The sequence below is a fragment of the Callithrix jacchus genome, chromosome 9 (assembly GCF_049354715.1).
Source record: "Callithrix jacchus isolate 240 chromosome 9, calJac240_pri, whole genome shotgun sequence".
NCBI lineage: Eukaryota > Metazoa > Chordata > Mammalia > Primates > Cebidae > Callithrix > Callithrix jacchus.
In genome coordinates this window covers 127,607,420-127,634,370 of record NC_133510.1, presented here as the reverse complement: position 1 = coordinate 127,634,370, position 26,951 = coordinate 127,607,420, and the positions used below count along the sequence as shown (strand labels likewise).

Sequence of the window (26,951 nt, the reverse complement as noted above, 5' to 3'; positions counted from 1 at the left end):
CAGCAGGCTCCTGCTGCCCCCAGAAGCTAGTCCTGAGTTCCTGCACCCGCCCAGTGCCAAAGAAGCACTGTCCTGTCTGCCCACCACTCCCTCCTGGGGGCTGTGTGCTGGGTGCTTTGGGCTGCCAGCTCCTCTCTGGCCCCTTTAGGCTTTTTGCTATCTTTAAAACCAAAAGAAGGCAAACTCCAAATTTCACCAAGTCTGAAATTTTCTGGGCTAGCCAAAATTCCCGTGAAGTAGGTCCTCTTTGCCCTATACCCATTTTTCAGATGAGGAAACTGAGGCTGGAATGTTGAGGGCGCCTGTCCAAGCTCACAGCTAGTGAAGGAGGAGCCAGTATTTAAATCAGGGCCTATCTGTTTCCAGAACCTGAACCTTTAAGTGATGCCTGCTTGCACCTGGCCTGTATTTGACTGGCATTTGATAAAGAAGATAACGTAGTTGCCCCAGGTTATCATGTGGGCATCTTCACAGGGCCCCTTGCCATTCCTGAGGCGAGGACCTGCAGCCCTCTGTGCCCCACCTTTGCTGGGAAGTCCTGCACTGAGTCTGACCGTGGGCCCTCTTGTTCCTCATCCACTTCTCCTCTTGTTCAAATCTCCAGGGTTGGGGTGGGGAAACTGCCCCCCGTTCAGGGCTGAGAACCTTGGGAGGGGAGCCTGACCTGGTATGGGGAGGAATAGCCCATGCCAGCTACAGGATGACATCTCTGTCCCCAGGAGAGTAGCTGAGCAGGAGCCTGGAATTGCCCCAGCCCAGTGGTGAATTCTCTAGGAGGGGATCTGGGGCCACAGGGAGGAAGGCGACACTGTCGCCAGCTGAGACTGTGAGGCTCTGCAGAGTTGCAGAGGCCCTTCCCTGGGGGGGTGGGGGGGAGTGGGGGTCTGGGCTTCATTGCTTGGGTGGCTCCCTCTGCTGGGGTCATCAGGAGGTGTGTGCAGCCCTCTCCCCAGGGAAGAGACTTGTGCGTCCCTTCCATCACCGAAGCCTCGCCCTGAGCCTGCAGGACTCCTTGCCCCCATCTTTCCCTCTCCAGCTGATCACTCACAGTCTGTACCTGGTGTTCCCACCATAGTACCCATGGCCACCCTGGGAGGCTCCTGCTGTGTGCGTAGGTGCGTGAGAGGGAGAGGGACGGGTAGAGAGGGAGGGAATGAGACACACAGACTCGGGCAGAGAGGGGAAGACTCCTTCCTCCAGTGCTGGAGCTGAGAGGCTGGCTCTCATTCAGGCTCATCTCTTACCAGCTGTGGGCAAATGTCGTCACCTCTTAAGGACTCAATTCTCCCATGTGTACGGCGGGGATGGTCGTGTCAGTTACGAGTCGTGGTTACATAGCTACTACCAGGGAACGAAGCAGCCCCACATTCAGGGGCCTGAAGCATGGCTGCTTACGGCTGCTCGCCAGTCTGGAGGCGGCTGCATACTTCTGCAGGATTTGGACCAGGCTGTGCCCTTGGTTGCTAACCATGGTGCTTCCATCCGGGGAGGGGACGCGTGGTAGCTGGCTGGGTCCTGCCCCGTCACAGCCGCCGCTGCGCTCTCTGTATCTCATCGTGTGCTCTTTGAAGCTCTGTCCTTGCTACCCATGGCCCCGTGCATCTCTCTCTCTCTCGCAGCTGGGTGGGATTTGTGGTGTCACTGAGCCCTGATCCCCCTAGCCACCTTCTTGTGGTGGGTGGCTCACTGGCTTCTCCTCGGCCGCTGTGAGCTATGCCATGGTAGCATCGCAGCGTCCATCTCCTGCACGAGCACAGCGCCCGGGTGCTCCCAGGCATCTGCACGGCGGTCGGAGGCGGAGGCCTCAGGAGGTGGATTCTGTCTCTCTGGGGGATGTGTACGAATACGCTGTGCTCCCCCCCAGCTGTGTGCCAGCCTTCTGTCACCCCAGACCTCACCAACACTTGGCATTATTCACCGTTTTTGTCTTCTTCTGGTTGGTGGGGGCAGAGTGGTGTCTTTCGGTGTCGGGACGTGTGTTTCCACGGTGAGCTGGGAAGCCAAGTGGCTCGCCATGTTCGGGTCGACCTCTGGGCTGTGTAGGCTCCTCCCGGTGTGCTCTGGGCAGTGCTTCCTTCCAGGCCAGCGCTGCCAATGCCCCACAGAGCAGCCATGACCACCTGGGTGGTGGTGGTCATGGCACCCACAGCTGTCTCTGAGGACCCAGTTTTAGCCTGTTCCTGGCTGGGGCCACTGCTGGGTCCCTGTGTTCCGTTTCATGCCTGGCTGCGACTGAGTGCTCGCCCAGAGGACGGCTTCTCGGAGCCGGGGCCAGGACTCCTGCTGAAGGGTCTGTGCGGGCGGTGGCCAGCGGGGTCTGACGCGATTCTCTCTCTTCCTCTGCAGCCGTTGTACAACCAGCCCTCTGACACCCGGCAGTATCATGAGAACATCAAAATGTGAGTGCTCTTGGGCAGCTGTGCAGACACGGGGGCAGGGTGGGTGGGTGGGCTCTGAGTGGCCTGCGTGGGACGTGGGTTCTCTGTTCCCATTAGGTACTCCTGGCCAGGACCAGGTGCTCGAGCAGGGGACAGGAGACAGTCCTAGGTGGGGCCTTGGATGGGGTCGGAGCAGGCCTGGGGTGGGGGTGGGGAGTAGAGAGAGTTTCCCCCTCTGAGGCTTTGGGAAGCAGGTCTGGGTTTGGGAGGGTGGGTGAGGGAGCTGCTGGTGCATGGGTGGGCCTGGAGAGGTGGGAGTCAGAGGCCCCAGGCTGCACATCTGCATCCTGTGCAAGCCGGAGGGAGCTGTTGCAGGCAGAGGGCAGCTGGCTCTGGCAGATGGGGAGTGGCCCGGGGCAAGTGGAAGCCTCATGTTTTGGGCTCTGGCATAAGCATGTTTGGGAGTCAGCTGGCATCTGCGCAGAGAGGTCCCTCTGGCACAGCCCAGCATGGGGTGGACCAGAGTGCTTATCCAGGCCCTGAGGCTTTGGAGGTCGCCAGTGTGATGTATCCTAACGATGGGGGCCTTTTCCCAGACCAATGCCAGGAGGGAAGAAAATGTCAATTAAGCGCCAGGTGCAGATGATTGGGGCAGTACTGGAGGCTGGTAGCATTGTGTCTGCAAGCGGGTACAAGGCATTGGAGGCGTGGCTGCCCGAAGAGGGGATGCATTAATGGGAGCATAGACTGCTGGGCTGAGGAGGGGATGTTATCTCATGTTATTACCCAGGAACCCCAAAATGTAAAAGGGGCTGCAGATCTTGCCCTTTGAGGAACGTGCGGCCGTGGGTGTGGTGGGCTGGTAGGTTGGAGGTGAGACTCTTCGGGATCGTGGCTGTTGAAGTTCCAGGTTCGTCTTGGTGAGAGTGTGGCTGCAGAGGGGGGTGTGTAGCTGATTCAGTGGGTAGTGCAGCCCGGTCCGATTGTCCGAGCTTTCCTAGGATGGATCTGCAGACTGTGTATAGCAGTGGTGAGCTCCCTGCCGCTGAAGGCATGGAAAGCTTTCACGTGTTCACGCGTCTGCGGGTGCTGAGCTAGAGGCCAGGGAGATCACTGCTGTTGCAGCTTTGAGAGTCGCTGACTAGTCCAAGCTCGGGTGCTCAGCTCGGCCACCCTCTCGCAGCTCCTAGTGATTGTGGCAGCAGCCTGGAAATCTCCTTGCTGGTCGAGGCCCTTGGCCCTCTCGGGTTTAGGAGCATCCAACAAAGACCCTTCACCAGTGTGGCTGGCACGGGCTCATCCTCAGCTGGTGTTCAGTGGGGGCGGCAGAGTGTCAGAGTGTCAGGAAGGGGCATGCATCCTGCTCCGGTGTCCCGAGCTCGTGTGGGATGCCCAAGTCAGACGCAGCCCAGGCTCCGCATCGGCCCGGTGGGCTCATTCATCTGGCACCACGTCCCTTTTGACTCGATATCGTTTGTCTTCCAGTCAGGCTACCCTGTCCCTGCTGCAGCTTTCTGGGACCTGCCTCGCTCTGGGGCCCCTGTCTGGAGTAGGGAGCCACAGGTGGAGGGTGGTGAAGGCAAGGGGGACATTCTTAGGACCTCATCACAGGTGGTTTAGGGGATGAGGGAGGGGTGTTCTCAACTGAGTCCAGGCTATTTGGGGCATGCATTCATTCATTCACTCATTCATTCATTCATTCATCTGTTCATTCATCACATCTTTCTTGAGAGCCTGCTGTGTGTCAGGTTCTGTTCTAGGCCTTGGCACTCAGCCTTCGATAAAACAGAGTTCTCACTTCTCATTGAGATTTGTCTAGCAGTGGAGACAGAATCAGAATGAGTTAAGTAAACAAAACAAGAGAATCTCAGCTAATCCAGCCCAGTGCCGTGGCTCATGCCTATAATCCCAGCACTTCGGGAGGCCAAGGTGGGAGGATTGCCTGGGGGCCAGAAGTTCGAGACCAGCCTGGCCAAAAAGCAAAACTTGAAAATAAATTAGCTGGGTGTGGTGGCACGTGCTTGTGGTCCCAGGTACTCAGGAGGCTGAGGTGGGAGAATTGCTTGAGCCCAGAAGTTCAAGGCTGCAATGAGCTGTGATTGCACCACTGCACTCCAGCCTGGGCGATAGAGCAAGACTCTGTTTCTAAATTAAAAAAAAGAAAGAAAAGAGAAAGAAAATACCAGCAAATCTAAAGTACTGTGTTCACATAACTATCTTAAGCTCTTTATGTCTTCGTATACCTACTTATGATTTTCCTTTTTGACATAATAATTTGTGAAAGCCATATTATTATGTGGACAATTTTACATAGGGTTTTTTTCACTTAAAGTGAGTGATATTTTAAGCTGAAAATGTGGATGATTTCAGGTAATGATAACAGCCATACAGTCTAAACAAAAGAGGAGCAGGACATGGTTGACACCAGAAAATAGATACGGCTTCATCGTTGTCCAAGTGGAATAAAACTATAAGCATATTAAAGCCAGTGCTATATTCGACATCCCATAATCTTCATCAGAGAATGGCCGTGGTCTCTTAGAGTACATTTTGACTAAATAGATAACTACCTCACTGAATTTGTTCCAAGTCTTAATCACTAACAAACATGTTTATGCTTAAAACAAACAGGTGGGCTGGGCTCGGTGGCTCACACCTGTAATCCCTGCAATTTGGGAGTTGAGGTAGGCGGATCACTTGAGGTCAGGAGTTCGAGACCAGCCTGGCCAACATGGTGAAACCCTGTCTCTACTAAAAAGTAAAAAATTAGCTAGCTGTGGTGATGTGTGCCCATAGTCCCAGCTACTCGGGAGGCTGAGACAGGAGAATTGTTTGAACCTGGAAGGTGGAGGTTGCAGTGAGCTAGGATTGTACCACTGCACTCCAGCCTGGGCAACAGAGCAAGACTCTGTCTCCAAAAAATAAAATAAAATATAAAACAAATAGATGAGTATTTAAGATTTCTTACACTGTAAGCAATCAATTTTGGTTAGAAAAATATTTGTGTAAATTATTGGAACTGATTTGTCCTTAGAATTTTAGTTGTTTTTGGATATTTTCTACTGAAATTATCATCCCATTTATATTTTGGATTTCGGTATGGTTATTAAATTTCAATGTGCAATCATTCATTTTAAAAAGCATTTGTGACTCTGGTGAGTGGGGTGATGGGAGAGAAAATGAGGGGTGGCATTAGCCAGAGAGGTCAGGGCAGGCTGTGACAGTTGAGGGGACCCTTGGAGGCTGAAAAACACCCGGCTGTGTGGACCTCTGGGGAGTGTCCCAGACAGTGGAGCAGGAGTTGCAAAGGCCCTGGGGCCTCCTGAGCTGGCAGGGGTCACAGAGAAGGCCGATGGCCCAAGGGGATAGGTGAGGGAGAGGAGGGCACAGGCCTGGTCATGGGGGCTGGTAAGGAGTTGGGGTTTTATTATCTGCTGGGAGGGAAGTTAGCGATGAATTTTATCCCAGGAAGCAATGTGATCAGATTTTTGCTCTATTTATTTATTTGGAGACGAAGTCTCCCCCTGTCGCCCAGGCTGGAGTGCAGTGGGGTGATCTCAGCTCACTGCAACCTCCGCCTCCTGGGTATAAGTAATTCTTCTGCCTCAGCCTCTGGAGTAGTTGGGATTACAGGTGCGCGCCACCATGCCCAGCTAATTTTTTATATTTTTAGTGGAAATGGGGTTTCACCATATTGGCTGGGCTGGTCTCGAACTTCTGACCTGGTGATCCTCCCGCCTCGGCCTCCCAAAGTGCTGGGATTCCAGGAGTGAGCCACCGTGCCCAGCCAGATTTTTGTTTTAAAATTTGCTTTGGTGGCTGCAGGGAGAAAGGACCTGGGGGTGGGGGTGAGAATCCTGTGGGAAGGCTGCTGCGGGAGCTGCTGAGGTAGGTAGTGAGCACCCTGTCCCTGGGAGGTATGCAAGCTAAGGGTGCATAATATTCAGGAGAGCTGCAGCACCCAGGAAGCTGCCCTCGGCAGCCTCTGCACCCTGCACTCCTTGCAGGCTCTGATGTCTTGTGACCCTGCTCGTGCTGGACTGCAGAAACTGTCCCAGGTCCAGTGCTGGAGTGTGGGAAGGGAGGCCCCACACAGGCCCCATCCTGCCATGTGGCTGGATGCACGGGCCTCAGGTTGGACCGCAGCTCGTTCTGCCCATCTGACCAGCTATGTGTCCCTTGCTCTCTGGGTCTCAGTTTGTGCTTGTCTAATATGTGCTCACCGAGGTCAGTGCTCAGCTGTAGAGCACATACTGTGGTTTTGGTTCTTCTTTATCTACAGAGACCCAGACTCATTCATTCATTCATTCACTCATTTAACAGATATTTACTGAGCATCTATTATATGCCAGGCACTGTTTTGGGCCTCCAGGAGATAGCAGGGAACAAGGCCTGACATTCTAGTAGGGCAGGCTGATGAGAATAAATACATTGTAATAAGTGACTGCAGCCGTGGGACAATGAGATGATCCAGCTTGGGTCAGGTGGGGCGCCCAGCCCCCCCCCCCCCCCCCCGGCGCCGCCTCCCCTGAGCTCACGGCCTCCTCGCCCCTACTGCCGTCATTGCCGCAAGGTGGGAGGTCATTCCCTCCCCAGAGACCTTGCCCCGTCACTTTAATTTCTCTGTGTCTGTGTGCTGGGGCCTCGGAGTGAAAGTTAATTTCACGCCTGACTTCCTGCTGTACAGGCGATTGCAGACACGTTGGAGTCACCCGAGCTGCCTCCACTGCCCTCCCTCCGCCACCTGCTTTGGGCACCGTTGGTGTCACCTGCTGCAGGAGGGCATGCTCAGACCTCTGGGGCTTTGGGAAGCTGTGGCGGGGCCGGGGCAGCCCCAGAGCAGGCTCCATCGAGGGATGCACCCCGCCCTGGGCAGGATCCTCCAGGGATTCCTGGGCATCTGTGGAGCCCGCATGGGAGGCAGTGAAAGGGTGTGGGCCCCGGGTGTGAGCAGCAGCCCGTGGTCAGGCAGGTTCTGCGCCCCTGCCCGGGGCTGCCCTGGTTCACGGCCCCCTCAGGCCTGGAAACCTGCTGTTTTCTTCTGCTGCTCGCTTTTCTTTTTTCACAGCCTGATTTCTTCCCTCCTGCAGCCTCACTGCGGGGTCGGCTGATGGAAAGTGTCAGTGCTGGGCTGTGCAGGCTGAAACAGGGAGCGGTCAGGACCCAGGTTACTCTTAGCGGGTCTCTGGAGTCTCGCTCAGAGACGTAGGACGATTTCCCCGAGGTCACACAGCCAGGTTCCTAGGCCAGTCCTGCACCCACTCCTGGGTCTGCACTCCAGGCCCTGCCTTCCCTAGCTGGGCAACCTTAGGCAAGTCATATCACTTAGCTTGGCACTGTCACAGCCTTTGGTTACCACTCAGTGAGCAGAACATTTGGACCATCACCCCGACCTGCAGTCTCTTCCCAAGACATCTGGGCCTGCACGGCTGCCCCACCCTTTCTCTCCCCTGCAGCCGGGGTCAAGCTCTCCCTGCACACCCCTTCTGCCCCTCCAGATTCACTATCGCTGCCTTCCTCCCTGGAACTCAGGGCTCTGCTCATTTTCTTCTTCCTACCCCATTCCTCTGCTTCTCCCAGGCCTCAGCTCAAACCTCACTTCCTCCAGGAAGCCTCCCCTGATTGCCTCAAGCTTTCCTTTTCCAGAACCCCATAAGTCCAGTCCCAGCCAGGATCTGACTGGACTCCCCAGGAACACTCTCCTAATTCCTGCCTCCTTATCCCTCCTTCCTACCACCTGCTTCTCCTCCCCAGTGCCCTGGCAGGTGACGACACTAGATTTCCTTATAGGGTGTGTGTTTGTAAACCCTGACTTCTTGGCACCCCACGAATGCCTCTGTCAGCAAACTCATCACATGCAGCTTGGCCCGCCCCTCCAGAGCTGTCCTGGACACTGGTCTCAGGACAGAAGCTCAGCAGAAAAGATGTGCCCACAGTAAGCTCTTTGCATCTTCATCGCCTAAACACTGCTGGGAACAAAATAAACGCTTAAAAAGAAGTTTGCCAGAGGAATGTGCAGCACGTGGCATCATAAACCAGCAGTCGAGGGGCCGCAAGCCCAGGTGGCTGCCTCCGGGAGTGGGAGGGAGTGTCTGAGTGAGGAGGCTGGTGTGAGGCAATAGGACATGGGAGGGACTGCAGAACGGGGAGCCCGGCGGTCTTTGACAGGGGCAGCCAAGGCTCAGTTTTTCAACCTGTGCCCATGAAGGGGTGCGGCCCAATGGCCTGATGTTTTTAAGAGAAGCTTTAGGTTCGGTTTTTTTTTTTTTTTAAACAGTCTCTGATTTTCAGAGCTGGCAACAAATTTAGGATTTTAGAGGGCACCGTGGCCCAACACAGTGCTCTCGGGGGCGCTCTCGGGGGCCTGCTCTGGCTGGTGCTCCGCTCCATTTGCAGCCTGCTACAGACTTGGCATGTGTCCTCTTGCGTGGGACTTGGACGTCACTGGGGGCCGGGCGCTGTCCCTGCTTTGGGAGGAAACCTGGATCAGCCAGGGAGGACGCACAGCCTCGGTCATTGCCCGTCAGCCGTGAACAGAACCGCATCCCCACCGCCCCGTGCTCCCCGAGTCTTTCCGGCTACAGTGAAGGCGTGTGGTTTGCTGGGGGTCACACGCCACAATGGCTTCTCGGGGCTGCCATAACACTCGGTGGTGCACTGTGAGGCCGAGAATGGCAGGAACTTTCTTTTGTCGCAGTGCCGGAGGCCAGTGGTTGACAGTCCAGCCGTAGGAAAGTGCTCTTTGGAAGGCCCTGGGTGACACTCTTGCCTTGCCGGTTCCAGCTCCTGGCAGCTGCTGGCCTCCTTGGCGTTCCTGGGCTGGGAGATGCGTCAATCCCAGCTTTCGTGTTTGTGTGGCGTTCTTCCCGTGTCTGTTCGCGTCATCTCTCCTCCGTGTGTGTCTGTCTCTGTGTCCAAATTTCCTCTTTTCCTAAGTCATTGGATGAGGGCCCACCCCAGTGACTTCATTCCAACTTGCTCCTGCTCTGAAGACCTTGTTTCCAAATGAGGGCGTGTTTTGAGGTGCTGCGGCCTAGGACTGGCACATGTCTGTGTTTTGGGTGGGGATTGGGGATGACATTCCCACCTGTTCTAGGCAGCATGCCTCCTGCAACCCCAGAGTCAATTTTGTATGGTCCTCCCCACAGTGTTTCAAAGTGGATTCTCTCTCTTCTTTTGTGGGAAGGCGGGACCGTTGGTTTTGGAATGACTGGATTGTACGCTGCAGAGAGTCCCTCACGTGGACAGCCTGTATAACAGCCGGGAAACACTTCACATAGCTGGGGCCTGCCATGGTGGCCCACACCTGTCATCGCAGCATTTTGGGAGGCCAACGTGGGAGGACCGCTTGAGGCTAGGAGTTGGAGACCAGCCTGGGCAACAGAGCGAGGCCTCCTCTCTACCAAAAAACAAGTTAGCTGGGGATGCTGGCACGTACCTGTAGTTCCAGCCACTCAGGAGGCTGGGGCGGGAGGATTGCTTGAGCCCAAGAGTTCGAGGTTGCAGCGAGCCACGATCAAGCCATGGCCCTCCTGCCTGGGAGACAGAGCAAGACCCTGTCTCTAAAAACAAAAATGGAAACAAAACAAAATAATAAGAAAGAAATAGCGGCACACGACCCTCTGTAAGCCACCGGCTCTCTGCATTTCCACCCATCTTCCGCTGATGCCTGGTTTCTGGTCCAGGATCGGATTCGGGTTCTTGCATGGCGTCTGTGCTCACGTCTGCTTAGTCTGCAGCCAGTGCCAGCGTCTCAGCCTGTCCTCGTTTCTCACGACCCAATGCTTTTGGAGAGTGCTGGCCAGGGCTTTCTTTGGCAGGTGTTTGCTCCTGGTAAGACTCGGGTGGTGGGTTTTGGGGAAGACCAGAGGGCGGTAAGGGGGTTCCGTGTCGCCGACATGACAGGGACTCTGCCCTGGGTCTTCTGGTCCCCTTAGAGTTTTCGCTGCTTTGCTCTGTTCTTTACAAGGGAGTCACCAAGTCCCACCCACCTTCCGGGGAGGGGAGTTAAGCTCCGCCTCTTGGAGGGAGAAATATAAAGATTTGTGGGCGTCAGTTAAAGCTACCTCCATGATTCATACATACTTGAGGGAAGATTCTTTGAGGCTATGCAAATTTCCTGTTGCTCCTTAAAATTTTGCCAACCAGTTTCGCATTCAGCCCAGATCTTGCCAGCGGCTCTTGGGTTACGACCGCGCTCTAATGCCGATGTTCTCAGACCCCCGTTCACTGGAGCTCTAGAAGAAGGATGTGTCCCTTCTCCGCCACTTGTTGATGTGCTAAATCGTGTTTATAATAACACAGACTCGGGGGTATTTGTTTTACTCTTTGGAGCCTCATCTGGCCCAGGGTGACTATGTCGTCACTGTGCTGTCCCAGCTCTGGCAGTTGGAAGCCTCCAGGCTGCGTTGTGTCCTTTTGACTATTGTTTTTCTTTTGTTTTTGGCAATTCTTGGCGTCAAGTCACCCTGGGCTCTTCTTGCAAACTTCCTGGCTGGGCCCTGGACTCAGCAGCGTCTCCAGGCGGTACGGGGTCTGGGGTGGAGGGCGGGATTCGCCGAGATCTGGGTGCTGCTGCGCTCCCGGCTGTTAGGCGGTCACAGCTGTCTTTTGTGTAAAAGATGGCAGGTGAAAAAGTTGAGAAGCCAGATACTAAAGAGAAGAAACTGGAAGCCAAGAAGGCATCATGATGTTGGTGGCAGAGTGAAAAAGGGCAACCTCAAGGCTAAAAAGCCCGAGAACGGAAGCCCCATTGCAGCCGCAGCCCTGTTCTTGTCAGAGGAATTGGCAGGCATTCCCGATCTGCCAGGTATTCCAGAAAGGCCGTGTACGAGAGGAAGTGCTCAGCGGCTGAATCCAAGGTTGAAAAGAAGAAGGAGAAGGTTTTGCAAGTGTTACGAAACTAGTTGGTGGTGACAGAAACGGCGGCACCTGCGTGGTTAGACTCCGCAGAACGCTGGGTATCATCCTGCTGAACATGTGCCTCGAAAGCTGTTGAGCCACGGCGAAAACCCTCAGGCTGCACGTGAGAAAGCTGCGAGGCAGCATCGCCCCCGGGACCATTCTGATCATCCTCACTGGGCGCCACACACAGGGCAAGAGGCTGGTTTTCCTGAAGCAGCTTCCTTGTGACTGGACCTCTGGTCCTCAATCGAGTTCCTCTGCAAAGAACGCACCAGAAATTTGTCATTGCCACCTCAACCAAAATTGATATCAGCAGTGTAAAAATCCCAAAACATCTTACTGACGCTTACTTCCAGAAGAAGAAGCTGCAGAAGCCCAGACACCAGGAAGGTGAGAGCTTCCACACAGAAAAAGAGAAAGACGAGATTACAGAGCAGCACGAGATTGATCCGAAAGCTGTGGACTCACAAGTTTTACCAAAAATCAAAGCTATTCCTCAGCTCCAGGGCTACCTGCGATCTGTGTTTGCCCTGACAAGTGGAATTTATCCTCACAAATCGGTGTTTTAAATTTCCTAATAATCTAATTAAATAACTGATTACCTTTTGGGGGAAAAAAAAAAAAAGACCAAACCCTTTGCCCTGTTGAAACTCACAGGACCCTGCGGGACCAGCCCTGCCGGTCTTGCTCCCAGCGCCTCCTCCGTCCTCTCCGCCCCTCCCCAGCTGGCCCGTCTTCTTTCTGTCTGTTCTTCCTGTAGCCTTCGCACCTGCGGAAGGATTCCCTTCCTTTTGGATCTTCCCAGAGCTGAGTCTTTCTGCTGGCGTAGATCCCAGCCTGAGCTCAGGGCTATCTCCTCCGGGACACCTTTCTGCACCATGGCCCCTACACCCCTCCCCAGCACTGTTTAAGTTCCAGAATCCAGGGTTATCTTGGCCATTGTGCTGACTGTCCGTGTCACCTCTGTGAGGGCCTTCAGCTGTGTCTTGGCCCTGCTATGTCCCCAGCACCTGAGGGCCTTCAGCTGTGTCTTGGCCCTGCTATGTCCCCAGCACCTGAGGGCCTTCAGCTGTGTCTTGGCCCTGCTATGTCCCCAGCACCTGGCACGTAGTAGATGCTCACTAAATGGTTGTTGAGCAACAAGATGAAACTGTGATGCCACCGATTTCAGATGAGGAAACGGAGGGCTTCTGAGGTGGGCCCAAGGCCCAGGGACACCCTGTTATGAGATGAAGGGTGCTGGTACTTGCCTGTGGGACTGAGGACCCCCGGGGCCCACCCTGGCCGGGGTGGGGAGTCCTGGCTGAGGCACCACCAGAGTGACCCAGGGACTGAGGCTGGTTCCAGGCCCTCGAGCCCCACGAGGCTTCGCTCGTCTGTCAGTTCCTGGGGTTCCCTCCTGTTCCTGTTTCCAAGGGTGCTGGGGTCCTGGGGGCTGTACAGACGTGGCTCCCAGTCAGTGGCTTTGGAGCTTTGAGGGGTTGGGGACACTGCTGAGAATATGAAGAAGGCGGGAGTCCCCTCCCCAGAAGAGTGGGTGCCACTGCGTGCCCTGGCTTGGGGGCAGCAAGTTAAGGTGTACAGCAGGCTCCTGAGGCGGCTGTGGCTCCAGGCTCTTCAAGGCCAGCTGCAAACCCCGCTTTGCGTGGTGGGGACTGCAGGGAGGGTCTGGGAGAGAAGAGGACGATCCTGGGGTCTGAGTGAGGCAGTGGGCAGGGGCATCTGGGCACAGCGGCAGGCGGGCGGGGGTGTCTTCCCTCATGGCAGGGGCTCTGGAAACCCTGCTCTCCGGGGGTCCCTCCCTTGGCTGTCTCGAGGTCTCTGTCCCCTTCCTTTGAACCTTGTTGCTGTCTCCCTTTCCCTGCTTCTCTCTGTCTTTCCCTCTCCTAGTTTCATTCCTCTGAGTCTCTGTCCCCTTTGGATGGTGTCTCTCTGGCTGCTGCTGTCTGTCTCTGACCCTCTTCGTCTCCTGTCTCCTGCAGTCTCGTCTCTGGGTCTCATCTCCTTCTGCCCATCTCCAGGCCTCCGCCCTTTCTTAGATCTCATCTCTCTGTCTCTCTCCATCTCTCCCCTTCTCCCAGTCTCTGTCTCTTCTTCACCTCTGTCTCTCTCTCTCTCTCTCTCTCTCTCTCTGGGTCTCTGTCTCTCTCATTCTGGTCTCTGTCTCTCTCTGGGTCTCCATGTCTCTATCTCTTTTTCTGGGTCTCTGTCTGTCTGTCTCTCTATGGGTCTCTGTCTCTCTGGGTCTCTCTCTCTGGGTCTCTGTCTCTCTGGGTCTCCATCTCTCTCTCTCTCTCTCCGTCTCTGTGTCTCTGTCTCCCTCTTTCCCTGGGTCTCTCTCTCTCTCTCTCTCTCTCTCTCTATCTCTATGGGTCTCTCTCTCTCTCTCTCTGGGTCTCTGTCTCTCTCTCTCCCTAGGTCTCTGTCTGTCTCTCTCTCTGGGTCTCTGTCTCTTTCCCTGGGTCTCTCTGTCTCCCTCTCTCCCTGGGTCTCTCTCTTTCTCTCTCTCTCTCTCTGGGTCTCTGTCTCTCTCATACTGGTCTCTGTCTCTCTCTCTGGGTCTCTATATCTTTTTCTGGGTCTCTGTCTGTCTCTCTATGGGTCTCTGTCTATCTCTCTAGGTCTCCATCTCTCTCTCTGTGTGTCGCTGTGTCTCTGTCTCCCTCCTTCCCTGGGTCTTTGTCTCTCTCTCTCTCTCTCTCTCTCTCTCTCTCTCTATGGGTCTCTGTCTCTCTCTCTCTGGGTCTCTGTCTCTCTCTGGGTCTCTGTGTCTCTCTTTCTCTGGGTCTCTGTCTCTCTCCCTGGGTCTCTGTCTCTCTCTGGGTCTCTGTCTCTCTCTCTGGGTCTCTGTCTCCCTCTCTCCCTGTGTCTCTGTCTCCCTGGGTCTCTGTCTCCCTCTCTCTCTGGGTCTCTGTCTCCGTCTTTCCCTGGGTCTCTGTTTCCCTCTCTCCCTGGGTTTCTGGGTCTCTGTCTCTCTCCCTGGGTCTCTGTCTCCCTCTCTCTCTGGGTCTCTATCTCCCTCTGTCTCTCTCTCTTTCTCTGGGTCTCTGTCTCCCTCTCTCCCTGGGTCTCTGTCTCCCTTTCTCCCTGGGTGTCCGTCTCCCTCTCTCTGTGAACCTCCCGTGTCCCCGGACCTTCCCGCTTCCTGGGGAAGCTGCAGTGGTGTGTGCAGCCTGCTTGGTTGAGCCCATGGCTGCCGCCTGAGAAGTCTGAGCCCCCCTGGGGGGTTTCCTGAAGTCCAAGCCTGGTGGTCCCCCACGTGCCCCCACCCTTCCTGTGCCCCTCCAGCCGCAGCAGGGCTGGCTGTGCTGGAGGCTGACTGCACCGGGTTGGAGCCAGCCCTGGGGCCACCCAGGCCACCCCCGGACACCCTCCCTGTGGGCACAGCAGGTCTTGGGCTGTGCTCCGGCCTGCACTCCTGGTCGGAGGCGGAGGCTACTTCTCTGTGAGCCTTTCCCTGGGCAGGTGTGGCTGCCGGCTCATGTGGCGGGGCGGGCAGCTCAGGCCCCCGGCTCTGGGAGCCCTCCTGTCTGCACGCTGGGCTCGACCTACATGTTGGGGTGGGGTGCGGCCTGGGGTGCAGGGCAGGAGGGACGCACATTGGCAGCTCATGGGTCTGTCCAGGGGTCCAGTACGGGCGGGTCTTACCTCCCTGAGAACCAATAGCGGGGCAAATTTGGGGGTCGCTCTCAGCAAAGAGGACGGCGCGGGCTGGCGCCAGAGCCTCCCGGCTGACTGTCTGCGCTTCCCTCCCGCACAGAAACCAGGCGATGCGGAAGAAGCTCATCTTGTACTTCAAGAGGAGGAACCACGCTCGGAAACAATGGGTAGGTCCGTGTGCAGCCCCGCAGGTTTCCTGAGATCCGGGAGGATTGAGCCCACGCGATCCAGGTTCCCTGTGTCCTCACTGAGCGTCCAGGCCATGGAGGAAAAGCCAAGGCCGCCAGGAAAGGAGGAAGGACAGCAGCTGCTTCCAGAAGGCCACAGGGTGGGGGCGGGCGCTCTGTGGCCCCTCTTCCAGCCTGCAAGGGAAGAAACGCGTTCCCTTCCAGGGAACTGTTGGCCTGGTGAACGGGTCACTAAGCTCGAGTCGCAGGACCTGTCCTGGGTGTTTCCTGCAGAAAGAGAGGTTTTGGAGCGAGGCAGAGGATTAGGGGGGCTATGCTGGGCAGTAGGGGCCGCAGGCTGTGCACTTACAAATGAGCCTTTCCTAGTGCCCTGAGCCTGCGCTCGTGGGCAGAGGCTTCACCCAAACAGAAAAGGGTGCTGACTCCCGCATTTCAGCCCACAGCGGCGAGGCTGGGTGTGCCAGATGCCTGTGGTGGGGGGTTAGGGTAACCATGGACATCACTGATTCCCGGAGGAGATCAGGCTTGAGTGTTTCTCCCAGCCGGTGGGGGGAAGAAGTGTGGACTCAGGCGGACTTGGACAGGAGAGGAATGGTGCAGCTGGAGGCGCTACTGGGGGTGGGTTGCAGGAACTCTCAGTCTTTCAAGTCAAGTCTTGCCTTCATTTCATTTCATTTATTTATTTTTGAGACGGAGTCTCACTCTGTCCCCGACTGGAGTGCAGTGGTGCGACCTCTGCTCACTGTAGCCTCCGCCTCCTGGGTGCAAGCAATTCTCCTGCCTCAGCCTCCCGATTAGCCAGGGTCACAGGCGTGTGCCACCACACCCAGCTAATTTTTGTATTGTTAGTGGAGACGGGCTTTCACCATGTTGGACATGCTGGTCTTGAACTCCTGACCTCAGATGATGCACCTGCCTCAGCCTCCCAATCACAGATGCTCTGATGAGGCCAGGAGAGGGCACGGGTCCTGTGAACCAGTGGCTGATGCCAGGGAGATGAAAGGAGGCCGCCTGGTTTTGGCTCAGGGGACCTTCTCTAGAGTGGAGGATGATATCATTGACTCCACTGAAGCCACGGGGCTGCTGGGACATGGTTGGGGCTGGGATAAGGCTGGGGAGGCCCTGAGACAGTCCCCATCTGGGGAAGAGGTGGGCTGATGGGAACTGCTGCCTTGCGATTCTTGATTAGGAGAAGCGGCAAGGGCTGGGAACTGGGTTGGCTGGAGAGTGGAGGGGCTCACCTCACACCTGCAGGTCCCCCAGCCCCACCTCCGCCCTCCCTGAGCTGTGTTGGGGTGGGGCCTGCGAGCCAGCTCCCTGTGTGTTCTTCCCAGGGTCAGATCTGCTGGGCACCAGCCTCCGGAGAGGCCCCCCCCAGGGCGTGGGGGTGGCTCAGTCATGCCCAGCCTGCAGGTCTGTGGTACACAGTAGGTCATGACAGTGCAGCTTGAACTGAATCGGTTCAGGGCAGAACAGCGTGTGGGACACCAAGCTGACCCGACACCTTCAGGGCCTGGGTTCTGGCAGTCCTGGAGCACTTACTGTGTGTGAGGCACACAGTCGCTGAGATGCAGGCCCTGTCCTCAGACCTGCAGGCCCCAGGGACAGATCGTGCATGAGGATGAGGAAGGAAGCCCCTCACACCCTGCCCTTCCGAGGCCTGTTGCGCTCTCCATGCATTAGAGCATTTAGTCCTGTGAGGTGGGCACTTGCTCAGCCTCATGTTTCAGATGAGGAAATCGAGGCTCTGAGAGGTTAAGTAACTTGCCCTATGTCACACAGCTGGGAAGTGGTGGAGCTGATATTTGAACCCAGAGCACCTGGTTCCTCAGCCTATGCTCTGAACCCCTGAGGGGCAGTTCCAAGAGAGCCCGGGATAAGGTATCAGGCATTCAGGAAGTGAAGTGTGTGCAGGGTGGAGACAGTCAGGCTAGGCGGAGGGCATGCGGGAGGCTGTATGGCATGCGGTGGTGTGCTGAGCCACCACACGGCAGGGCTGAGCAGTAGCTAGGAGGGGGATACCAGGCAGGCATGGGGTCCTGGATAGGTGTGAGGCCATGTGGGCCGGGTGACAGGTTTCACTGGGGCAGGAGGTCCTTGCACCTGGCTTTCGAAGGAGGGGTGGTGCGATGTGGGAGGAGGGTCTTCCCTTGGCCCTGCCTGCCTGCCCTGGCCCTGACCTTGGCTGGGTGCTAGAGAGAGGAGACACTTCTAGCCAGACGCTGGTGCCTGGGAAGCTGTGGGGCAGCCCTCAGGACCCGGGCCCTGCTCAAAGGTGATGAGAGGTGGCTGCCCCACAGTGCCTTGCCCAGCTTCCTGAGACCCCTGCCTTGACTGGGTGGTGCCCACAGGCACTTGGGCCGGCACAAGAGGCTCATGAACTGAGCGTCTCGTCTATATATGAAGTTAAGAGATGCCCACATAGGTGCCGGGTGCCCAGAAGGCACAGGCCGGGAAACAGACCCAGAATTCGGGGAGAAGAGCTGGGCAGAGAGGTGGGCTCTGGAGATGGGCTGGGGACCTCAGTGCTCAGGTGGGAACGAGAAAGACTGGCTTTGTGCAGATCCTGGAGTCAAGGTGTCAGGCAGAGGGCACTGCAGGTGCAGAGGCTCCTAGGCTCAAGCCAGCTTGGGACAGCACATGGCAGGCTAGCGACAGGAGCCAGGTCACCTGGAAACATCTGCCCTCCAGCTAGGATGGGGCTTTCAGCTTTTATTCCAAATGCAGTGGGACACCGCATTTATTCTTAATACGTGTATTTGTAATAAAGAATCCGGAGTCTTTATTCTAAGAAATTTGACAGAAGTGTACAAGGAACACCTATATACCCGCCACCTAGGATCAGCCAGGGTCACCCGTGCCTTGTATTTGCTGTGTGTGTGTAACACGAATATGAACGTGTTTGCTGTTGCACTATTGGAAAATGGGTGCAGAGGCCCCGCCCCTTCAGCCCTAATGAATACTTCCACCTGTGCCTCCTGTGAGGCAGGAAGTCCTCGCATTTCCACACCTAAAATGACTACCAGTTCAGCGCCATCTTGCCCCCCACCCGCCATTCCCCCCTTGGGCTGGAGGCTGTCTGGGAGGGCTGGAGAGGATCTGATTTCCATTTAAAAGGATCCCTGCAGCTGCTGGAAGGAGCTCCTGCTGGAGGTGGAGCTAGGGTGGGCATGAGCTCTTCTTTAAAGATCTCCAATGGCTCCTTGGGGGGCCTTGGAGGGGTTGGAGGGAGAAATCAGCTTATTTAAAGCTAGAGGAGAGTCAGGTAGAAACCAGGGACTTCTAAGCAGCTCACGGTGGCTCGTGGCCCTTCTTAGGAGAGACAGAAACAAATTCAACAGCCCCTGACGCTTTGGTGGTGATCGGGATGGTGGGATGGTCTTTCTTGTTGCATAATAAGGCAAAGCCCCTGACTTCATTGATTTCGGTCAGGCCTGGGGAGGGGGCTTGGCCAAGACCTCCGATGTACCTGTCCCACCCCCACTGACTCCCCACTGGGGAGTCAGACCCCCCTCAGATTCAGGGACCCCCACACCGTAGCAGATTCCTGGGACCCACGTCTTCACAGAGAGCAGGGGCTTGTCCCTGTCACGGGGTGTTTAGTACCAACACAGCCGCCAAGCCTGCCAAGTCTCCTGGGGAGCTGAGCTGGCCCCCCTGGAGGCCCACTGGCTGAGAGGCTGGCTCAGTCTGTGGTCCCAGAGGCAAGGCTGACCCACTTCTTCTCCTTGGCGGATTTGTGGTTCCAGCACCCTGCAGACTAGCTGGTGGGGGGAGGGGGGGCTCCAGTCTCTCCGTGTGTGTGTGTGTGTGTGTGTGTGTGTGTAAGTGTAAGACAGAGAGAGGGAGGGAGGGAAGGGAGGAAGGGGTCTGCTTCCTCCCCTGGCTGGCCCAGCACTTTGGGAGACTGAGGTGAGTGGATCACCTGAGGTTGGGAGTTCAAGACCAGCCTGGCCAACATGGAGAAACTCTGTCCATACTAAAAATACAAAATTAGCCAGGCGTGGTGGCGCATGCCTGTAATCCCAGCTACTCAGGAGGCTGAGGCAGGAGTGTCGCTTGAACCCGGGAGGCGGAAGTCGCAGTGAGCTGAGATCTCACCATTGCACTCTAGCCTGGGCAACAAGAGGGAAACTGTCAAAAGCGGGGAAAAAAAAAAAAGAAAATCCCCAGCAAGCAGCTTCCTCGCTGCCCAGGCTGGGCTGGAGTTGCCTGCCCTGCGCTAGCTGAGGCTGGCCAAGTGCACACCCGGCACAGTGGACATAGGCACAGGCTACAGCAGGCAGCACTGTGGTTAGACCTGGAGGGGGACTTTCTTGTCCTGGGCAGAAGACAGAGCCCGGTGCTTGGGGTCATGGAGGTAGTGGGATGTCCCCTCATGGATGCTCCTGCTAGGGGCCTTTGCCTTCCCCGCACTCCACAGGGACTCACTAGAGCCAGACCGTCTTGCCAGCACCCTGCCCACCCCTCCTCGTGGACAGGCTGAGTCCCCACTGGCCAGTGGCCTGTTGGTTGCCCCCCTGGTTCGTACTAGCCACCATGTGACTTTGCTCTGCTGGCTTGAGGCGAGCTTTTCTCACCCAGGGCCTGCGGCCTGTCGGATGGGGGCTGAGGTGGTGTGGGCTGCATGTTGCCATCCCTGTAGTCCCCATCCCTCACTGGGGCTGTCAACGGCCACTTCCCCGAGCACGTGTGGCCATTATCTGTTGCCAGAACCACCTCTTGGTCTCCAGCGGGTTCCTGGCACACCCTGCATGCATGGGGTCAGGTTCATGGCTGCCCAGCGCCAGCCTAACCACTCTGTGGGCACGACAGTACCCACGGAGGGAACAGCTTGCCCTTGGTCAGAAGCTGAAATACAGGATCGGGGGCGCTGGGGTGTCTGGGCTCCAGGACCAGAGAGGGGCTTTCTGACTGTTTGGAAGTGTGGAGAGGGTATTTGTGGAGGCTCCCAGGCCATACCGTCTGTTCACTCCCAGCTTTTGGAGGTGGGGTAACTGGGGTTGCGTGGGTGGCCAGACATCTCCCTGCTTGCTCGAGTCACCTTGGAGACGTGGAAGCCAGGCAGCTATGTTCCGGGCTGATGGGGGGTCTTTTCTCAAAGGACATGCAGCAGGCAGCATGTGGTTAGATGTGGAGAGGGACTTCCTTGTCTTGGAGGGAGCTCTGTGGGAGCTGCTGGGGTCCTCTCAGCTGGGCCTTGGAGTGAGGCTGGGGAATGAGGAAGTGCCTGGAGAGCCATTCTCTCTGGAGGGTGCCCCTCCCTGGGCCTGGCAGGCGCCCGCGCCGTGCCGCACAACACAGCTTCCTGTGGTGTGGCAGTGGGCTCCGTTGGGCTGTCTGGTGTGGCCGGAGCCCCAGCCACATGTGGCTGCTGGACACTGGAGGGTGGCTGGGGAGAACTGGAGCCTGGCTCTTACCTCTTACTTGATTTGTGATTGCAGTTGAGCCACATGTGACTGGTGGCTTCCGTTTGGGACCAGGCCTCTGTAGAGGAGGCCAGGACTGGGTGGCCGGCTTACCAGGAAGGGCAGTGCCCATGTCCTCTAGGGGAAGTCTGTGGGTTTTCTTCAGGGGCCCCGGCCTGCTGGATATCCATGCAGCTGTGTGTGTGTCTTTCTGTCACCTGCCTGTGTGACATATTTGTGTCTAGTGTGTATCTACATGTGTGACTGTGTGTGTATCATATGCCTGCCTGCATGTGACCACCTATGTATCTGTGTGCCTGTGTGACCATCTGTGTGTCTGGCTGGCTGGCTGTGTGAATGATGGGCCTGTGTATCTTATTTGCTTGTGTATATGTGTGTGTGTGTGTGTGTGTCTGTCTGTCTGCCTATATGACTGTAGCTGTCCTGCCTGTGTGACTGTTTCTGTGTTACTTGTGTGTGCCTGTGTGTGTATCTATCTGCCTGTGTGACTGTGCCTGTCTGTGTGACTGTGTCTATATGACTGTATGTGTGTGTATCCGTCTGTGTGTATGTCAGTGTGACTGCATGTGCATATCTGTGTGACTTGTGTATGTGTCTGTGTGTGTATATCTGACTGTATGTGACTGCATGTGTGTGTCTGAGTGTGTATATCTGACTGTGTGACAGCATATGTGTGTCTGTGAATGTGTATATCTGACTGTATGTGACTACATACAGTCAGATATCTGTATGTGACTGCATGTGTGTGTGTGTGTGATTGTGTATATCTGACTGTAGTCTGTGACTGCATGTGTGTGTCTGAGTGTGTATATCTGACTATGTGACAGCATATGTGTGTCTGTGAATGTGTATATCTGACTGTATGTGACTACATACAGTCAGATATCTGTATGTGACAGCATGTGTGTGTGTGTACCTGTATGTGACTGCATGTGTGTGTGTGTGTGATTGTGTATATCTGACTGTAGTCTGTGACTGCATGTGTGTGTCTGAGTGTGTATATCTGACTATGTGACAGCATATGTGTGTCTGTGAATGTGTATATCTGACTGTATGTGACTACATACAGTCAGATATCTGTATGTGACAGCATGTGTGTGTGTGTGTACCTGTATGTGACTGCATGTGTGTGTGTGTGATTGTGTATATCTGACTGTAGTCTGTGACTGCATGTGTGTGTCTGAGTGTGTATATCTATGTCTGTGATAGCATGTGTGTGTGTGAGTGTGTATATCTATGTGACAGCGTGTGTGTGTATATCTGACTGTATGTGACTGCATGTATTTCTATGTGACTGCATGTGTGTGTATATATATTTATCTGTGACTGCATGTGTCTGTGTGTGTATATCTGACTGTGACTGCATGTGTGTGTCTGTGTGTATGTCTGACTGCATGTGTGTGTGCCTGTGTGTGTATATCTGACTGTATGTCTGTGACTGCATGTGTGTGTGCCTGTGTGTGTATATCTGACTGTATGTCTGTGACTGCATGTGTATGTGTCTGAGTGTGTATATCTGTATGTCTGTTACTGCACGTGTGTGTCTGTGTGACTTGTGCATACCTGTGTGTGTGCCCGCGTGTGAGTGGGCAGGAGCATCTTCCGCAGCGCCCCTTCCGCGCCCTCACAGGAGCAGAAGTTCTGCCAGCGCTATGACCAGCTCATGGAGGCCTGGGAGAAGAAGGTGGAGCGCATCGAGAACAACCCCCGGCGGCGGGCCAAGGAGAGCAAGGTGCGCGAGTACTACGAGAAGCAGTTCCCCGAGATCCGCAAGCAGCGGGAGCTGCAGGAGCGCATGCAGAGGTGAGCGGGGCCGGCCGGCCAGGGCGAGACAGAACAGCGCAGCCGCCTCTGAGGCTGGCGGCTGGGGCCTGGCCAGCCCCTGGCATGTGTCACAGGGCGCCTGTTTGGCCTAACGCTTGCTTGGAACTGGAACTTAAATCCGTTTTGTGGCAAGCCCCGTGCCACAGCCTGCACCTGCCAGCTTCACTCTTGTGTGGGACCCGCATGGCCCTGAAGGCGGCCGAGTCTGAGATCCCTGGTGTGGGACAAAGGGGAGAGATGTGGCTAAGAGACCAGCCTGCCAGGCTGCCAGGCTCCAGCAATGGCCGTGGGGACTGGGTGGGCCCATGTCGGGAGGTGTCTGGTGACAGGCCGCTGTGGTTCTGTGGCCGTTTTTCTTTGGCTGCGCAGACAAGGCAGTCCATTCGTGATAACAGCAGCTTCCACCCTAACTGAACTCACAAGCCACATCTCAGTGAGCTCCTCACAACAGCCCTCAGCAGATGGCTGCCACTTTTTAACCCTCATATGATGGGGAGACGCTGAGGCACAGACAGAAACACTTTGCCACAGGGCCAAAGAAGCAGAGCCGGGCTTTTCAGGGCGTTTTAGGAGAGCAGAAGGGACTGCGCTGCCTGTGTCGCTGGGTTGTGGTGGAGGCTCCATGTCTCCCCAGGACCCCTGAGTGTGGGGCCGGTCTCCTCCTCTGGGGAGGGCGTGGGCTCAGGGCTGTGCTGAGGGGACCTGCTAGTGTCCCCAGCCACCAAAAGGCTGGTCCTGAGTGTGTCCCTTTGGTCCCCAGCAGGGTGGGCCAGCGGGGCAGTGGGCTGTCCATGTCAGCCGCCCGCAGCGAGCACGAGGTGTCAGAGATCATCGATGGCCTCTCAGAGCAGGAGGTGAGTCCAGGCCCTGGCTCCGGCCTCAGCTCCACTTCCCCAGTATCCCCTGTGGGGGTGTAGAGGCCCCAGCCAGAAAACACCTCCCAGGTACCTCATGTCAAGGGGCTTACCACCGAAGTGTGGGCAGAATCAAGGTGGGTATGGAGGTATCCAGGACTAGCAGCCTCAGCAAGCTGAGGCCCATCCCAGGCCTGCAGGGGCGAGTGGAGAGAGGAGTGTTAGCGGGTCCGAGAGGGAGGGTGGCAGGACCTCCGGCAGCAAGGGCCACAGCGCTCCTGGATGCCACAGCAGGGAGGAGGCTGGGGAACGAGGACCAGGCCTCTCACTCTTCCCATCTCCGGCCTCCTTTTGGAACTTCCCATTGGCTGAGCCCAACCAGACACCCAAGGGGCAGGGGTGCCTGTGGGTTCCAGGGTCAGCTTTCTGGGGCCCAGAGCCTGGCGGGGTGAGGGGAGCAGGGGGCAGGGTGATGAGTCCCTAGCACAGCAACTGTCCACACAGCCACGACCTTCACGCAGGAACCTCAGGCCTCTGGGGTGCTGGGACGCCTACGGGTCAGCCTAGGTGACCCTGACTGCCATCACTGGGGCCCCTAGATGGCCAGGAAGCAGAGGGGTGGCCTTGTCTCCTGGGGAGGGGCTTGGTATCAGTCTGTCCCGTCCTGGGTCCTGTGGGTCAGGCATCCATGATGACACTACCACCTGTTCCCAATACCACCGCAGACACCAGGCACCTGCGGCACGTTTCTTCCTGGCTGGGGACTTTGGTCCAGGGACAGCTTTTGTCCAGATGGGACATTAGAGCTCTTCAGCTCAGCACAGCAGAGCCGCGCATGGCTATTGAAACCAAAATTAATTAAAATAAGATAAAATTAGCAGTTCAGTTCCTCAGTTGCCTCTGACACATCTCGGGAGCTGGACGGCCATGTGTGGTTGGCGGCTCCCCTCCTGGACGGAGCAGGCGTGAGCCCCTCCCTGGCTGCAGAGGGCTCTGTTGGGCAGCAGAACCCCTGCCCTGTGATGCTGGTGCTCAGCCTAGACAGAGGGGACGGGCTCCAGGAGGAGTTGGTCTGAATTGCAGTTTTTCACCAGAGATTCCGATTTAGCTGGTCTGGGGCAGAGCCCAGGAATCCGCATTTTTACCCAGCCACCCACATGCTTCTGACGCAGGCAATCCAAAGACAAATCTGGCCATTAAAGCATAATTTTTCATTTTAAAACTTCTCGTGGTATGTTTTTGTTTGTAACAACATCGAGTTGACAGAAAGCAGAGCTCAGAAAGCCAGGGCCTGGCCCTCGAAGGCTGGGCACCAGAGAGGGCGTTTCAGCCCTGGCCTCGCCGACACCGGGCACTCATGGGCATCCCGCAGAGGTTGGACGTGCAGTTGGTGTGCACTGGGAGGAGGAGGCCGGGCCCTCTCCTCTGCATTCCTCACCTGATGGCCAAGGATGTGGCACCGGGGTCAACTGTTAAACACACACACGCACACACCGCACATACACACACACCAGCCACATGGGAATGCAGCCATCAGAGTCCTCAAGGGCGTCAAGGATGCTGTGTCTGGGGTGAAGGGTGGAAGTGGAATTTGGGACAGAGACTTCCCCAGCCAGCCTGGGGTGACCCGAGTTCCCGGGAGTGTGCGGGGCGGGGGGGTGCTGGGCTGGAGCAGAGGCACTTGCCATCCCTCTGGGAGCCTTCTGAGGTCAGAGCACAGGCCTGGCATGGGAAGGACAGGAAGGCAGCTGTGGGAGGGCGGAGCAGAGGGCCTGCCAGGGATGACTCTGCTTGTGGCCATGCCAGGGGTCCTGCCATTATTACATCTCTGGAACATCTGAGGAAGGTCGGCGTTCTGTATGGGGGTCGAGAGGGCAGTTCCAAGTGTCTGGGAGACAGACGCCAGCCTCTTGGGGGGCTCCTCTCCCACTCCGGGGTCAGAGCTGTGTCTCGCACCTGGTCCCTGGCTGTGAGTCCTGGACACTGAGTCAAGAGGTTGGGTGTGGGCAGCCGGGCAGCCGGATCGTTTGAACTGGCTGACTTTGGCTGTGCCAAGCGCTCGCCTGCCTCCGGAAATGGGTAATTAATCGCCAGTAATTGGCTGGCTGCGAGATTTGGGGAAGTGAGCCCAGCTGAGTGGCGGCTGGGAGCCTCTTAATAGCCTTCCTAGTGCATTAGCAGCGGCTGCCTGGCTCCTGTCGCCCTTGGGGCCAGGCAGGCAGGATCCCAGGTGGGCCCTTCAAAGGGGCGGCTGCCAGGAGGGGGGTGGGGTGCGGGGGAGGGAAATGCTTCGCTCTACCAGTGAGGTGGTAGACCCTCTTCTGCGCCCCTGGGCTGCCTGCATACCGTGGGGGCTGCCGGACCCAGAGCCCACTCCTGCCTGCTGAACCTGGAGACTCCCGGCTCCCTGGGCCCAGCTGAGCTGAGCATCCTTCCTGCAGTTTTATGGTGCTTGCATTTCCAAGGGGAAGATTCATGGCTCCCCTCCTACCACCGAGAAGGCGGCTGCTGCTCTCTGCATTTAATCTGCAGTCCTGCCCACCATAAACCTGTCGGGAGGCCTTTGCGTTCTCCCTGCCCCCAGAGTGAGCTATTATTACGCTTAGACTCATCATTCTCCTCCTCGGTCGGTTTTGCGTTTTGTTTTGTTTTCCCTGCCCTGGCCCAGAACATCCGTACCCTCTGTGCCTCACCTCGCCCCCAGCCACTCTGACCCTGCGCTCTGCTCCCTGCAGAACCTGGAGAAGCAGATGCGCCAGCTGGCTGTGATCCCACCCATGCTGTACGACGCCGACCAGCAGCGCATCAAGTTCATCAACATGAACGGGCTCATGGCCGACCCCATGAAGGTGTACAAAGACCGGCAGGTCATGAACATGTGGAGCGAGCAGGAGAAGGAGACCTTCCGGGAGAAGTGAGTCCTCCACCCCGTGGCCTGGCCTCCTGGCCCTCCCTGGTCCCAGAAACCCACCCTGCTGAGGCCTGCACTGTGTCCGGGGCTGCCACCACAAATGACCATCCACCAGGGGGGCTTCGAACCACAGGAATTTGCTCTCTCCTGGTTTCAGAGGCTGGAAGTCCAAATCCTGGTGTCGGCGGGGTTGGTTCCTTCTGGGGGCCGTGAGCCTGTCCTGGCATCTCCCCAGCTTCTGGTGCTGCCGGCGTCCTTGACCTTCCAGGGCTTCTAGATGCCTCCATCCACACTCTGCCTCTGTCCCCACATGACCTTTGTCTCCGTGCTTCCCTCTTCCTGTAAGGAGGCCACTCACACTGAATTCAGGGTCTAGCCTGGCCCGATACGACCTCACTGGAATCACATCTGCAGTGTCCCCATGTCCAAATCAGGCTGCATTCAGAGGTTCTAAGTGGCCATGAATTTTCTGGGAACACACTTTAACCTAGTACAAACTGTAAGGGCAGCCGTGTGCAAGACGGGGCCCTGCAAGTCGGAAGGACAAGGCGTGAGGGACATAGAGGCTGGGCTGCAGCCGGAGCAGGGCCTGTGGCTGGCCAGTGGCTTTTTGGCAGTTTCTATTTTGTTCTGTCTTTGATAGTAGCTGCTGGCTGGGCAGGTCTGTGATTCCGCTGCTGATGTCTTCTTGGCTTCATCTGTCTCCCTCTCCTGTCCCTTACGACAGCTCAGCCAGGCCCACCCCAGTACACAGGGGATGACACAGAGGCTCAGAGAGGTTCAGACAGCGAACAAAGGCCACA

The 26,951-nt window shown here is 56.6% G+C and overlaps 1 protein-coding gene across 33 annotated transcripts in view; it reads left to right on the top strand.

The window, feature by feature from the left end:
- NCOR2 (nuclear receptor corepressor 2) overlaps nucleotides 1-26,951 on the top strand; it is a 240,317-nt gene that overhangs the window by 116,043 nt on the left and 97,323 nt on the right. For all 33 annotated transcript variants that reach the window (XM_078337682.1, XM_078337664.1, XM_078337665.1 and 30 more), the window contains 5 exons: nucleotides 2,347-2,399; nucleotides 15,043-15,109; nucleotides 22,190-22,362; nucleotides 23,144-23,237; nucleotides 25,973-26,151. In XM_078337682.1, the coding sequence (XP_078193808.1) occupies nucleotides 2,347-2,399; nucleotides 15,043-15,109; nucleotides 22,190-22,362; nucleotides 23,144-23,237; nucleotides 25,973-26,151 (566 nt within the window). The remainder of the gene's footprint in view (nucleotides 1-2,346; nucleotides 2,400-15,042; nucleotides 15,110-22,189; nucleotides 22,363-23,143; nucleotides 23,238-25,972; nucleotides 26,152-26,951) is intronic.